Source organism: Triturus cristatus, chromosome 9 (genome assembly GCF_964204655.1).
Source record: "Triturus cristatus chromosome 9, aTriCri1.1, whole genome shotgun sequence".
Lineage (NCBI taxonomy): Eukaryota > Metazoa > Chordata > Amphibia > Caudata > Salamandridae > Triturus > Triturus cristatus.
The window spans coordinates 523,002,635-523,017,474 of NC_140592.1; the positions used below are offsets into that span (position 1 = coordinate 523,002,635).

Consider the following 14,840-nt stretch of genomic DNA (forward strand, 5'->3'; position numbering starts at 1 on the left):
GCGTAGCCACGCCCCTTCCCGGCATGCCCTTGGCGCGCTCGCAAACACTAGAGCGCGTTCCTACATAGAGATTATAATTTTCATAACAAAATGTACTCCTCCATATTAGGTCTCTATGAACTGTATGCCCCAGAACCCTACAGAAAGTAATGCCACAATGAAAAGTGAGTGAGGTGACCTAGCTATATATTCTGGGAGACCGGTAAAGTATATAGGGGGACTAACAATATATATTCTCTAGTTAGGTAAGGTAACTTTATTGTATATGGGTAATAAAAACCATTGCAAAACAACATTACGGAGTGCTAAAACAATCATATTAAAACCGATTTGTCTAAATAGAAAACATTCACAAAAATAAATATTTCATATCACCTGTTACATATTTAAATATCTAAAACCTAATAATAATCTAGGCAGCAAAACAAGATCAACAAGAGCTTGAAGAGCCGTTTCATCCTACTCTGTGACTCAAAACATTAAAACAGGTTATTAAAAAAATTAATGCCGATTACTGCAACATCAAGGGAAGAGCAGCAGCCTAATAAACCGTTTAAAATAACAATATAAATAATAACATATATTAATAATAATAATAATAATAATAATAAAAACGTTTCATCATATTCAAGGAGTATAATTCGTTAAAACTGATCATTAAAAAATTGATATTTCCTTCAGTTAGCAGTATTACCCGAATTGGATATTCTAATTACTGGCTTTCGCAAATCTCTTTTCCACCGACATCATGAATTTCGTAGAAGCAATATTTAAGTGCAGGTTGTCGTAGAGGCAATATTTAAGTGCAAGTTGTTCGGGTCCAGGCGTGCAACGATTGCCTGCCTTCAGGAATGAATACCCTGTTCATTTAACAACTGCCTCAGCAGTGATCTCCCTTCAGCTACTAGACGAGGACAGATGCAGACAGTAAAATATATTAGTCTCAACTGCTGAATCACATAGCCACCAAGCAACACTTCACTTGGATTTAATCCATGGTGGAGCGAGGTCGTTTGTTGCTAGGCCCACAAATCTAAAAAACATAAAGTTGGTTTTTAAAATGATTGCGTAACATGATCCAAAGAAAAGGTTCCTATGCTGGACAGTATAGTTATTTAAAATCATCCATGCATGCAGACGTTTATATAGGAGATCTTGATGCTGTGTTCTTGATAGCCGCTGCATAGTTTTATTTAACTATTTTTTTAATTCTTGAAATGAGACAAGCAAAATGCACAAGTCTCTTATTTGTAAAGAATCTAAAGCTACCTCCAAATACTTTCCGTAAGGAATTGTATTTTTTACTCTGGTTATTTCCATCCAAATTTCATAATCAAGATAATTGTTTTTTGCAGCTTTATATGTAATGCATGTTTTAATAGATGTCTTTAAACTTGCAGCTTCATTGCCTTTTATACCGAATTCCAAGCAGATTTGGGCAGGTGAAGTATTTCTTGGATGGTGAAACACTTGCCCATAAATGTTGGGGGTGTTCATATCCAAAACATTTGCGCTTTTGCCGCAGAATACTTTGCAGCCATAGGTTAGGGTTGGCTGCAGCTTTGCACTTATTATTTTAGACATTGGCTCCAGCGCCATTTCTCTCAAGGACCTGTTAATGGGAAAAAGGACTTCAGCATGGCATTAGCTTTTGATTTGATAGCCTACTTGTGGGTTTGCAGGTTTCCTTGATTATTGACAATAACTCCTAGGTATACTTATATTCTTATACTTTTTCTACTGAGTCGCCATTGATGTGCCATTTACCTTCTGTCTTCATTTTCTTGTCAACAACAGGATTGTAGTTTTTTTTCAGAATGATTTTCATTTTATTTCTCGCAGAAAACTCCTCTAATTTTGCAAGAAGTCTTTGCATTCCAACCATACTTTTACTAAGCAGTAGAACGTTATCAGTGTATAACAGACAGGATAACAAATCTCCTCCCAAGTTTGGAGAATGCCCATGGACCTTATCCAGTTCGGTTGGTAAATCAGCAATGTATAAATGAAACAAGAGTGGCACCAAGACACAACCCTGCTTCAAGCAAGTCGAGATTGGTATTTTTCATGAGAGGACACATCCATCGCCTCTTTTATACACACCCATGTATTGGAGTATAATAGCTGGATCCCTTTCAGCAACACAGAGGTGATCCCTCAACGAGAAAGCTTTAACCATAAGTTGTTTCTAGATACTCAGTCAAATGCAGTTTTAAAGTCCACAAAGCAAAGATATAATAAGGTTCACTTCTCAATCGTTTGATCCATTTTTAAAGATGAGGTCATCAAGTTCGAGATAGTTCCCATGTCATGCCAAAAATCAGTTTGGTGCCTCGTAATTATTTTGTTATTTTGTGTTCTGTTGCCCAAGACAGTAAATCATGCGGATGGAGACTGGTAAATTATTTAGCCTCAATACCGAGGGCACTCACTTCAGCCCTTTAATATATATCCTCTAGTTGATTCCTAGCCCTATTGGTGTTGTAGCTGTATCCCTGGAGGTCGTGCTAGGGCATCATACCTTTAAATCTCTAGTGGTGTATTAAAGATTTGGTAACTTTTTTGCACAAAGATAAATTAAGGAATAATTATTTTGCACTTCATCAAGCACATGCAAGCACATTCATCACATGGACAGTTTAGGATAGAATTGGTAGCTCTCCTACTTTAAACATCTAAACAATAGGTATCCTTACGTGTGGTACCATACCCTAAACTTGATTAAGCAAAGGGATGTTAATTTGTGTATTTGTAGTCGGATGCATTTTTGTTAGAAGTTAATACAATAAAAAAAATTCTCAAAGCAATCTGCTTGTGTTTAATGAGCATATTGTTCTATTACTTACCGGCAATCTTCATTACTCCGGGTCCCATTGTACACGTCTCCTTACTAACAAGTGAGCTAATCTATCTCATCAACAGAAAAAAAAAAGAAGGAATGCTGGTACCACCTCTTCCCCCTCCCACTGGGAGTACATAACCGTACTCTTCCCAGCATTCTTGCTGAGCCACCAAGCCCCAGATGAGGGCCGGCAAGTCCGGTAGGGAGGGATGCTATGAAGGGGACGAGGACAACGGGTCCCGGAGTAATGAAGATTACCAGTAAGTAATAGGACATTACCCCCAGGCCCCTCCTGTCCTCGTCCCCTTCATAATAACAATAAAGCTACTCAAGCAGCAACCGTCCATCATCCTGCAGCAAACCATCAGGGCACAGAACCAACAGCAAACCCAGCGATTTATAAGTACGGAACAGAAGAAAGGGGAATCAGGAGCACACAGCCTGAAGAACACTCAGACCAAAGTTAGCATCATCCCCCAGAACATTCTGAATGCGATTATGCCTCACAAAGGTATTAGCAGAAGCCCAAGTGGCCGCCCTATAGATCTCAGACATGGATATCCCCTGGACCTCAGCCCAAGAAGCTGTCACCCCACGAATAGAACACCCTTGAACCCCAGCCGGAGGAGGGGACCCCGAAATGGAGTAGGCCAACACGATAACCTGTTTCAGCCATGACCAATGGAGGAAGAAGAAGCCCTGCACCCCGAGAGGAAACTCCAAAAGAAACAAACAGGGAGTCAGACTTCCGAAAAGGACAAGTACAGTCCACATAGATCCGCAACGCCCGGCAAACATCCAACAAAGCCCAAGGAACATCACCACCCTCCACCTGCCCCACACCCAAAGCAGGTAGGATCAGTTCTTGGGAGCAATGAAACTGAGAAAGAACTTTGGGAACAAAGAAAGAATCCAAACTCAGGACCACCCCATTGTCAGAAAAGGACAGAAAAGGCTCCCGAGCCATCAAAGCACCCAACTACCCAAGGCGCCTGGCCGAAGTAATGGCCAACAAAAAAAACACCTTGAAAGTAATAAAATTCAGATCAACATCTTCCAAAGGCTCAAAAGGAGCAACCATCAAGGCTCTCAACACGAAAGGATGGTCCCAAAGAGTAAAAGAAGGCTGCACCAGAGCACGGGATAAGGAAAAACTGCACTGCAACCTGGAAACCAAGTTGTCCACATCAGACAAAGTCTCCCAAGGGGAAACGGAAAGCCCGGATAGCAGTCCACTGAGCCCACAAAGTGGGGACAGACAACCCCTTCTCAAACCCCTCCCAGGGAAACTGAAGGACATCAGGCAAGGTACAAACCAGAGGAGACAACGTTAGACCCAGACACCAACGCTGGAAATTAACCCAATGATGACCGTAGGACTTGAGAGTAGAAGGCTTCCTGGACTGCTGAATGGCCAAAGCTAAATGCTCAGGGATACCTCGATTACTCCACCCTTGCCTCTCAACCTCCAGACCGACAGACGAAGCTGCATGAAGGACAACATAGGAGATGACGGATGGAACGGGAAGAACCAAGGACCCTGAACAGCCAACAACCTCAGAGTGGGATACCAGGATCGGTGGGGCCAGAAAGGCACCACAACCACCAGCTCCTGATCCTCCACCACCAGACGAGACAGAAATCGAGAGATCAGCACAAGGGGAGGAAAGGCATACAGCAGCTGAGACAGCCAAGGAACGGACAGAGCACCACCCCTCCAAGACCCCGCCTGAGGGACCCGAGAGCAGAAGTGGGAAAGCTGAGCATTGAGCTGGGAAGCAAAGAGGTCGAGATAAGGAAGACGAAACCTCACGCACACCAGACGAAAGGCAACAGTAGTCAATGCCAACTCCTGGGAGGTAGGGAAATACCAACTGAGGACATCCGCCACCCCATTGTCCACACCCAGAATATGAACAGCTGTCAGAGACAAGAGGTGCCCCTCCGCCCAGCAAACCAACGGGCACCGCCGCATTCAGGGACTTGGATCTGATACTCCCCTGGTAATTCAGGTAGGCAACCGTCACCGAGTTGGCCGAACGAACCAGCACATTGAGATTCCGCACATTGAGATTCAACAACCGATCCCGGAACCCCACTTGCGCCAATTTGAAGACCTCTGACCCTCCAGAAGGGACCAATGACCCTGAAGGGAATCCGGCCCCAACGCCCCCCCTTCCCACAGCACTGGCATCCGTTGTGAGAACAACCGGAAGGGAGGGCTACAGAAGCAGACCCCTGACGAGATTGTCCGACACCGTCCACCAGTGAAGAGCAGGGAGGATTGACAGGAACACCGGAACCAAGAGGGACAAATTGTGCTACAAAGGATCCCACCAAGATAACAGGAATGATGAAAGAGGAGGCAGATGAAACCGCGCCCAAGGCACCATGAACACTTTCGCCGCTTAAGACCCAGAAGCCGCAACCAGAGATGGACCGGGAAGGCACAACCCTCCAGAAAACAACAAGCAAGGGAACCCAAGGTCACCGCCCGAGACACAGGAAGGAAAACCTGATTCAGATCGATGTGGAAATGAGCCCCTATGAACGTCAAGTCCTGGGAATGCTCCCGCCGACACCTGGGGAGATTCAGCAGAAACCCATGGGCCCTCAATGCAGAATACACCAACTCCTGATCCCGCAAACCAGCGCCCTGGAAGGAGCATGGAGCAGCCAATTGTCCAAGTAATGGTAACTGAGGACACCCTGGAGATGGAAGGACACCACCAAAGGCACCACCACCTTGGTGAAGAGCCTGGGGGCTGACATCATGCCGAGGGCAGAACCTGAAACTGATAATGCCGCCCCTGAAGACAATACCTCAGGAACTGACGAGACTGGGGGTGAACAGGGACATGATGATAAGCGTCCTGAAGATCCAGGGTGCACATGAAATGACCCGGGAGAAGCAGGGGAATAACCCGTTGGAGAGTCTCCATCTTGAACGGCAGATGTAACACAAATTTGTTCAGGGCCTTCAAATCCAGGGCAAGACAGAACCCCCGTCACCTTGGGCACCAGTAATATTATAGAGTAAAATCCCTTCCCGCTCTCCAGAGGAGGAACCTCTTGCACCGCCCACTTGTCCAAAAGAGCTTGGATCCCCAGACACTGCTCCGATCTCTTGGTCAGACAAGATGGCCAGGGGGTTGGACGGACCCCAGGTGTCCTGAGGAGGCTCCGATAAGTCGATGAGATACCACAGTCTCAAAATGTCCAGGACCCACATATCGGAACAGGATTGCATCCAAGTTGGGAGAAAGAACCGAAGCCGACCTCTGACCAAGAACCCGGTGTCGGGCACCAGATAGTCAGGAATGAGGCTTCGCAGAAGGAGACTTAGCCTCCGTGTCCCGACCTTTACCATAAGAAAACCTCCCATGACCATGTGAAAACTGCCTTCGAGAGGGGGGATTGAAGAAGGACTTGGGTTTAGAAGAAACTGCCACAGAGTAAGATTGTTTGAACAAAGAGAATTGCTTCTTGTCCTTAAAAAGACGACGCAGTTTGCCCTCCAACTCCTCCCCAAACCTCATGGTACCCTGAAAGTGCAAACGAAGGGCAGAGAACTTCTGGGTCGAATCCGTTTTCCAGTCCTTCACAACCAAATTGCAGTGAGCCACCACACAAGCCCCCCCAGAAAGGGACGACGCTCTCACCACGTCGTAGGAAACATCAGACAGGAACTCCACCTGCCTCTCAATATGTTCCAGAAGTCCCAAACAGTCAGTAGAATCATCCATAGACCCATAAAGAGACTTGATATCCAAGGTAAGTGACTCAGCAGCACAAGTCCCATGAATGCCCGCACTGAGAGCCAGATGGGAACCAGAATAAACTTTGTGAAGGGAAGCATCCCCCTTCTTATCCACAGGATCCCTGACCACTGCCTCCTCAGCCAACAAAGTATGACCCACCAGACTGGCCACAAAAAGAATCAATAGGAATAGAGTCAGGCACGTCCTTGGCCATATCCTGAAGAGGAAAGAGCTTGGCCATGAACCTGGGAAGCATAATGTGATCAGGGTCCTTCCACTCCCGTTTGAGAACCTCATGGATAAAGGGAAGGACCGGAACATCAACTGCAGCATAGCTTTGAAACTGGCAAAGCAAGGAACCCCCAGAAGTGCTGGGGGCATCATCGCAAGGAAACCCCATATTAGACTTTACATGCTTCAACAAGTCCGGCAACATATCCCTGTCAATGTACTTGCCCTTAAGTTCATCGCCCCCATCCACTCTTCCTCTGATTCAGAAGAATGAGAAGGCGGAGCTCGACCAGAGCTCTTGGACTGAGGAGAGCCACCCATCTCTAGCAAGGTCTCCTTAATGAAATGTTTAGTTTTGGCATTACCATCCTCCTTACGCCATCTGGAATGCACAGGAGAGGGCGAAGAAGAAGACACGGAGGAAGAAGAGGAGGAAATCTCCACATGCCGGCTCTTCCTTGAATGTTTACCCATGTTCACAGGGCCGCGAATCAGGAAAGATCAGAAGCACACCACACCCTTTCCAGCAAGACACCAGAAAGAACCCCTAAAAAAGTTGACAGCCAACACAGGAGAACCTCCGCAACGACCAGCAGGTAAACGGGAAATACCCAGCAGATGGTAGCACAGAGGAGTCCCACTTGGAACGGCACAGCCCAAACACAGAAGTCACACACTGCAGGCAGAGTCAAACCTCAAGGTCAAGAAAACCGCCAAGCATAAGAAACTAATTGAATAATAAGAGGAAACCGCTGTGCAGTACTTACGCGCCAGCCGGCTTCAACCAGTTTCACAGCCACCAGCCGCACGGCACCGTAATGCCTGACTTCCTGCACCAACAATCCGGAAGTCAGGCAATGCCATCGGAAGGAAGTGCCCCAGACCCAGAGGGCTACTGCCGAATCTGAGTTGGGCCCGCTTTGCCCCCGACGTGCCCGGCAACCCAGGAGGCACAGCGCAGACTCCTCAGCCATAGCCACGAGTAAGCAACAAACCACCAGTCCCATCAGGAAAAGACCGAGTCACCCCAGAAAACAAGGTACAAGAAGGCCGAGGAGTCAACATGACACCCCCCAAGCCCGGCAGAGAGGGAGTCAAACGAGAACAGTAGGGTGACCAACTGGCATTGGTGCAAATTCAGGACGGTGAGTGTAAAAATTCAGGACAAAGGGTCAAAATTCAGGACACAAATTCAGGACAGGAGGTCAAAATTCAGGACAAAGCTTCAGGACAATAGGTACGTTTTACAGACACATCAGAGGAGGTCGCGCAATAGTATATAAGTAAGCCCAGCCATATCCAAACATATTCCAACCATTTGCAAACCTATCCATCATGTATCCTTCCATCTATCATTTCACTCATCCATCCCTTCATCCATCCTTTCACTCATCTATCCATCCATCCATCCATCCACCCCTTCATCCTATCCATCTGTACACTCATCCATCCACTCTTCTACCATCCATACATTCACTCATCCATCCAGCCATTTACCCTTTCACCCATCCAGCCATCATTCAGTTACCCATCCATCCACCCAGTCACTCCTCCTTCCACCCATCCACCCTTTCAGTCATCCATCCATCCTCCTTTTCTTTCTCCATCGACCCTTTCACTTAGCCATCCTTCCTTCCATCCACCCACCCATCCATCTACTCATCCACTCATGAATCCATCCATTGACCCTATCGCTCATCCATCCTTTCTCTCATCCATTTATCCTTTCACTCCTTCACTCATCTATTCATCCTTTTGTCCATCTACCCTCCCTTTCACTCACTCATCCATCCCTACATCCACCCTTTCACTCATCCGTCCATCCATTCACCCTTGCACTTTTCAATCCATCCATCATTTCACTCATCCATCCACCCACTCACTCACTCATCATCCACCTTTTCACTCATCCATCCTTTCACTCATCAATCCACCCTTTTACCCATCCAGCTACCCTTCCACCCATAAATCCAGCTATTTACCTTTTCTCTCATCCATCCTTCCACTCACTCATCAATCCATCCATCCTCTCTCATTATCCATCTATTCAATGTTTCATTCATCCATTCACCCTTTCACTAATTCATCCAGCCACCCACCCATCCCTTCACTTACTTACTCGCTCACCTTTTCATATTAATTTTGAGCTGAGCCTTTTTGAGAAGAGGCCCATCAAGAACTTCACCCTCGCTGCAGGAGCCATTCCAGGACTGGGACAGAAGCCACCCAGGGCGGAGACAGGATCCACCACAGGGGGGGACAGGAGCCATCACAGACGGGGTGGACAGGATCCACCACAGGGGGGACAGGAGCCATCACAGGCGGAGGGGGAGACAGGAGCCACCACAGGGGGGGACAGGAGCCATCACATGCGGAGGGGGGACAGGAGCCACTACATGGGGGGACAGAAGCCATCACTGGGGGGGCCAAGAGCCATCACAGGAGGGGGAACAGGATCCACCAGGGTGGGCACAGGGGTGGGCATGCAGTATTAAAGTATGATCTTGGCCCCTCCAGGGTGGGGTAGGGCTCCTCACCCCCTCCTGGACAAGACAACGAGAAGACAGGCTCTCTTTCCAAAATGTTAGTTTTGCCATCCCCCACTGTGATGTACAGTACTAAAAGGCGATACTCCAAGAGAACTGATTTAACTGATTGTCCTCCAGACTTTGTTAATCAGTGTGGGTGCGATTGTGCCATTTCTTTATCTTATTACATTATAGACTGCATGTTTGAAGAACCGAGGTTTGCTTACAATTTAGTGACAGTAATTAAGCTCTGTGAAGAGAACCACGTGCTGCCTGGGGGTAATCAGGGCCGGTTCTAGGATGTTTGGGGCCCTGGGCAGGAAGGGAATGTGTGAGGCCCCTCTAAATTGCAGAGACATGATGCATTCAGGGCTGTTTGCATCTGAATAGATGCCCCTGCGCCTGAAGCTGCAGCCCCTCCCTCTCAGTCACCTTCAAGCACCTCTTAACAGCTCATGAAGGGCGGAAGGTGTGAGGGTGGCCATCCCGCTGTGCCTCTCCAATGCTGCTGGGGATCTGAGCTTCGGTACTGCATCGGAGTCAGGAAGGGAGGTGGGTGGAAGCTGTGCCGGCTTTAGGGTGGTGCGATCGGTCAAATTACGGACAAATGGCGTCCGTTAAAGAATCCTTCACGGACAACGGACAGACGGCCGAAATTACGGACTGTCCGTGAAATTTACGGACGGTTGGTCACCCTAGAGAACAGCCACGTACCCGCTGCCCAGCAGCAGGAAAGCACTAGGAGCCCCCAGGGTACCAGCATTCCTTCTTTCTTTTTTCTGTTGGTGAGATAGATTATCTCACTTGTTAGTATGAAGGGGATGAGGAGAGGAGGGACCTGGGGGTAATTGCTATGTGTGCCTCGACGTGGCAAACACATTTTTAATTAAGGAAGTGGAGTCTACTAAATTCTCGAATCCCCCTTGGTTTGTGTCGATAAATAAACGTAATATATTAACGGTCCAATGCTATAATTTGACGTGTGACGCAAAAGTTTTATTATGGCCTTCTACACCGGATTGTACTAGTGATGATTATTATAAACATGAAAGTTGCCTTTGGTTTACTCCATCCAGGCTCTGGCTTGCACTCCTGTGGAAGTGGTACCAATAATTCAAAATATATTGAAGGAAAAATATCCAGTCGTTCAAGTACATCGAAGGCTGCATTTTGTTTTGTGTTAAGTTCCCTGGACTACATTTGTGGGCTGAAGTGATTGGGATAGTTTTTTTTTCATGACTCTCCGTTATGGAACACAGCACCTCTTTCTGCCGCCTAACTGCTACTCTACAGCTTTTCCCTAAAAGTGTAAAACTTTACCTTCAAGCTTATTTCAAGGTTTATTGTAAAATGTTGGTCATGTACAGCTAACAGGAGTATGTATGTACTGGTATGTGTCATCTTTTTCTTACTGCAACATATATAAAGTTTTGTTCAGTAGGAACCTATGAAGCAAAGTATTCAGAGATGATCCACAGGTTTATTACCAGCTACACCCTACACATTGGGCACATCTAGTGAGCTCCAAACTTCTTCTCTGTGTCAAAGCTAAGGGCTCCCCTCAACATTCAATACTGCATTTTAGATTATGACCATCTGTCTTCTTATTGTGTATCTACATTACAACTCGATTAACAAGTGAGAATACACAAACTCACAGTTTGTAAAGATTACATTTCAACAAAATACTACAAAGAGCTTTTCAATAGCTTCCCCAGGGTTCGTTTGGATGTGTAACAACACCATGTGTCTAAATAGCTTGTGGTTAGTTTGTTCCTTGATTCATAATTTTTCTTCCAGGGGCGGCTCCTCCATTGGAGCGGAGGAGTGTTGCCCCACTTAAATGCCCCCCAAGCCCCGGAGATGTAAAATAAAATGGTATTTTATTACCATTTTACGTTTCATTGTGCAGTCCTGAACTGAGTTTCTGGACGGGGCAGGGCCTGCAGAGTGGTTGCAGGGGGCTGCCTCTGCACTGTTTAAAGTGTGCATGTCTTTTTGGCCGGCCGTCTTCCACCAGGCAGTCACACATGTGCACTTTAAACCTCTCAACCCAGCTATCTTCAGACCAGTAGCGGTCCGTGGAGGGAGTTCCGTGGGGCGGGGCAGGGGAGGGGCAGGGCGGGGGGTAGTAAACACCTGAATATGGATGAACGGAGGTAAGTAAACAATGAAATAAATAAAACTAATTTTGTTGCGCGTGCTGCATCGCAAAATGCGATGCAGAGCGCGCAACGAAATTCGTTTTATGGCAGCAGTGTGATTGATGCGGAGTTCCGGACAGCGCCCAACCAGGCACCTGTAGGAAGGCCATTTTCTCTATGTAGAGAAAACGTAGAGTGTGCATGACTGCTTTGGTCGGCCCCAGGGCCGACCAAACAGTCAGGGTACTCAGAGTGGGGCAAGCCACTCCTCCCCGACCCGCCCACCCCCAACCAGGCATATCCTCCTGCCTGCCTCAAATCAGGCATACCCCTGCCTTCTGCTTTCTCGCGGCGCGAGAAGCAGAAAATAAAATGGTATTTAAAATACCATTTCATTTTCTGCTTCTCGCACTACGGGAAAGCAGTGGAGCGGCGCTCCTCCGCCCTAATGGAGGAGCCGCCCCTCAGGACACCTCTTTGATTCGGATCATTTCTTTTGAGCTGGAATATTGCTGTTAGTGTTAAACTCATGTTTGGGAGAACAAGAAGGGGTGTGCTGCAAACAATAACAGTCTCATTTTGTTTAATCTGTCCACAAATCAGGTGTATTTCACTGCTCCTGTAGATTTGATCAAAGTCCGTCTTCAAAATCAAACTGAACCGTACCAGCAGCGTCATCCTGAAACACGCGTGAGTCAACCTCTGTACAAAGGTCCTGTGGACTGCGCATTCTCCATCCTCCGCAATGAAGGGCCTTCGGGATTATTCAGAGGTTCGGTGGCTCTGCTGCTTCGTGACGTCCCAACCACTGGACTTTACTTCATGACGTATCATGTCCTGTGCAAACGGATGACAAAGGAAGGGCAGGAACCTGGTAAGAATAAAAACTACTTTTGGGTCGGCATAGTCGCTTTCCTGACATACTTTCGTGATACTTTAAACCATTTTCTTATTTTGCAGGTATATGCCTATTTATAACATGATAGCATAACCTCGTTCCAGGATTCTTATGTCGCCGACATCTGGATCACCATTAGTGAGTTAAAAACAGTCTTGCTTGAAGGATATGAAGAAAAGTCAACCTGAAGTCGTGTCTCTCTTCAGTTATGACATTTAACTGTTTAATGTTGTGTGATATACCGTCACAGTGAAATTAACAAAAGAGAAGCATCAAAATGGGAAAACGTGTCTAGCCTTTTCAATGTTTTTCAGGGAGAAGGGCATTTAGGCAGATGAAATGTCCAGAGTGGAATGCGATAATAGGAGGCCCCTACTTGTGCAAGTTGTACAAATCGATTTTCAATTTTTAACCAAAAAATAAAGAGTGGGCCAGGAAGGCGAAGCCGGACCATTTAAGGGACTGCATCCAACGTGAGAGAGAGAATGTGCCCTAACAGCTAGGGTGGGCGACCTCAAAGCTGGGGAACCGGGTTCGAGTCTCAACAGGGACGCTCAACATTCTGTGATTCTGGGCAAATCACTTTATCTCCCCATGCCTAACAAAAACAAGCATTGGCATAGACAATAGGTCTCGCCTTTGGGACCTTATAAGTGTTTAGCCATGCAGCAGTTGCATAACTAAATACTTATAAGGTCCCAAAAGCGAGACCTATTGGCTATGCAAAGCGGCCGTGTGGCCGCGAAAGTGATCGTGATCACGATCAAACATGAAAGCGGCCGCGAAAGTGAAAGTAATCGCGGTAAAGCGTGGCGCGCGCGCCCGCGCACATGCACTGTAGCTCTAGGCTGGCCTGGTAGCACTTTTTGGAGCCCTCTCAATAAGTCTCGCCAGACCAGCGCATGTGCTGGGTCAGGCGCGACCTAATGAATGTGTCCGTTTGTAACATAAATGGTGCTCATGTAAAGTGCTCTGATACCTTCTGGTCTAGTTCGCGCTATATAAAACTCCATCGAAAAAAAACATGCCCCGAAGGGTGCCAGAAACACACAGGCAGATGCCAGCCCAAGAAAGCTGCTCATGGCATTTGTCGGAGTGGTTTGAAGTTACCATTGCAGAGGAGAAGGCTTGTCCCCCCCTACTAGGCCAAAAAGGAGAAGCCACCTGGGCAACAGTCATTGCTGACCGCGAACATGGTCACCACCGCAGACACTGCACAAAAAGACCCCCCATGAAGAGGGGAGCAGCAGTAGAACAACAATCACCCCCCAAAGACAACAACTAACTGGGCAGAGATACTGGTGGGTGTTGAGGAAGCCATGGACAGAGGCTCAGCCCTGGGGGGCATCCTACCAAGGGAACATGGAGTGGCAACAGGATTCCCCAGAGGAGCATGCACGTCACGCCATACTGATTCCTCCAACCTGGAGGAGCTACTGCAACAACTTGGGAGGGAGGGGTGCAGGCAAACACTGACCTTTTTTGGGTGTGAAAAAGGCGGCGTTATTAAAACTGATGCACATCACAACATTTACGGGCCAAATGCCTTACAGAACTAAAACCTCGGTATGCATTCAGAGAACTAGCCCCTATCTCAGTTCACCCCTACGATCCCCCCAAGCATGCCCACCCTGCAGCTAACTTATTAACTGTATTGCATTTCAACATTTCCAAATTCAATTCCCCCTACATCCAATGAGTGTATATATATATATATATATATATATATATATATATATATATATATATATATATATATATATATATATATATATATTACCTACTGGCGGTCGCCGGTAGGTAGTTATAGTTAGGACCACGTTTCCATAGGAAAACCTCAACATTCTATTTTGAATAACTTTGGCGCCGGTCGACGAATCCTCGCGAATTTCTCAAAATAGGTGGGGCGCTACGCTCCGCTCCTACCCTGAAAGTCTCGGGGGGATCCGTCAAGCGGGGGCTGAGATAAAAGGGGGGTCCCAAAACGCGTTTTTCCCATGCATTTTTCCATAGGACCTTTAGAACGAGCTACAGCCCGAACGGCTGAACAGAATTACTCAAAATTTGGCAGAGAGGTAGTCATAAGGTCAAGGAAGTGCCTTTTGCAGGTCTGGTGTAAATCTGTTCAGTATTTCCGGAGAAAATAGCATTTAAAAGCATATATATATATATATGCGCGCAGGGTGCGCGCACCGTGCGAGCACCGTGCGAGCACCCTAACGTGCGCGAGCGTAATTCTGATTGGTGGTTACATGTTAGTCAACGTTCGAATCGGTCGAAATCAGGAAGTGTCGGCCGCCATTTTGTTTGTTTTCAGTGCGAGAGTGAAAAAGGAAGGTGGCGAACGTGAAAAGGGGGCAGGGTAGAGAGTTCCTGACCCCCTAGCCTTTGTCAGGGGGTCCCTGAAGGACCCCGAAGGCAAAAAAAAAATTTTTT

The 14,840-nt window shown here is 46.9% G+C and overlaps 1 protein-coding gene across 5 annotated transcripts in view; it reads left to right on the forward strand.

Annotated features, from left to right (window-relative positions):
- The window catches only part of SLC25A45 (solute carrier family 25 member 45), a 227,318-nt gene that overhangs the window by 150,267 nt on the left and 62,211 nt on the right, over positions 1–14,840 (forward strand). For 4 of the 5 annotated variants that reach the window (XM_085625507.1, XM_085625509.1, XM_085625510.1 and 1 more), the window contains exon 6: positions 12,110–12,380. In XM_085625507.1, coding sequence (XP_085481633.1) covers positions 12,110–12,380 — 271 coding nt within the window. Of the gene's footprint in view, positions 1–12,109; positions 12,381–12,466; positions 12,543–14,840 lie in introns of all 5 variants that reach the window. The other variant, XR_014968647.1, reaches the window with a different exon arrangement.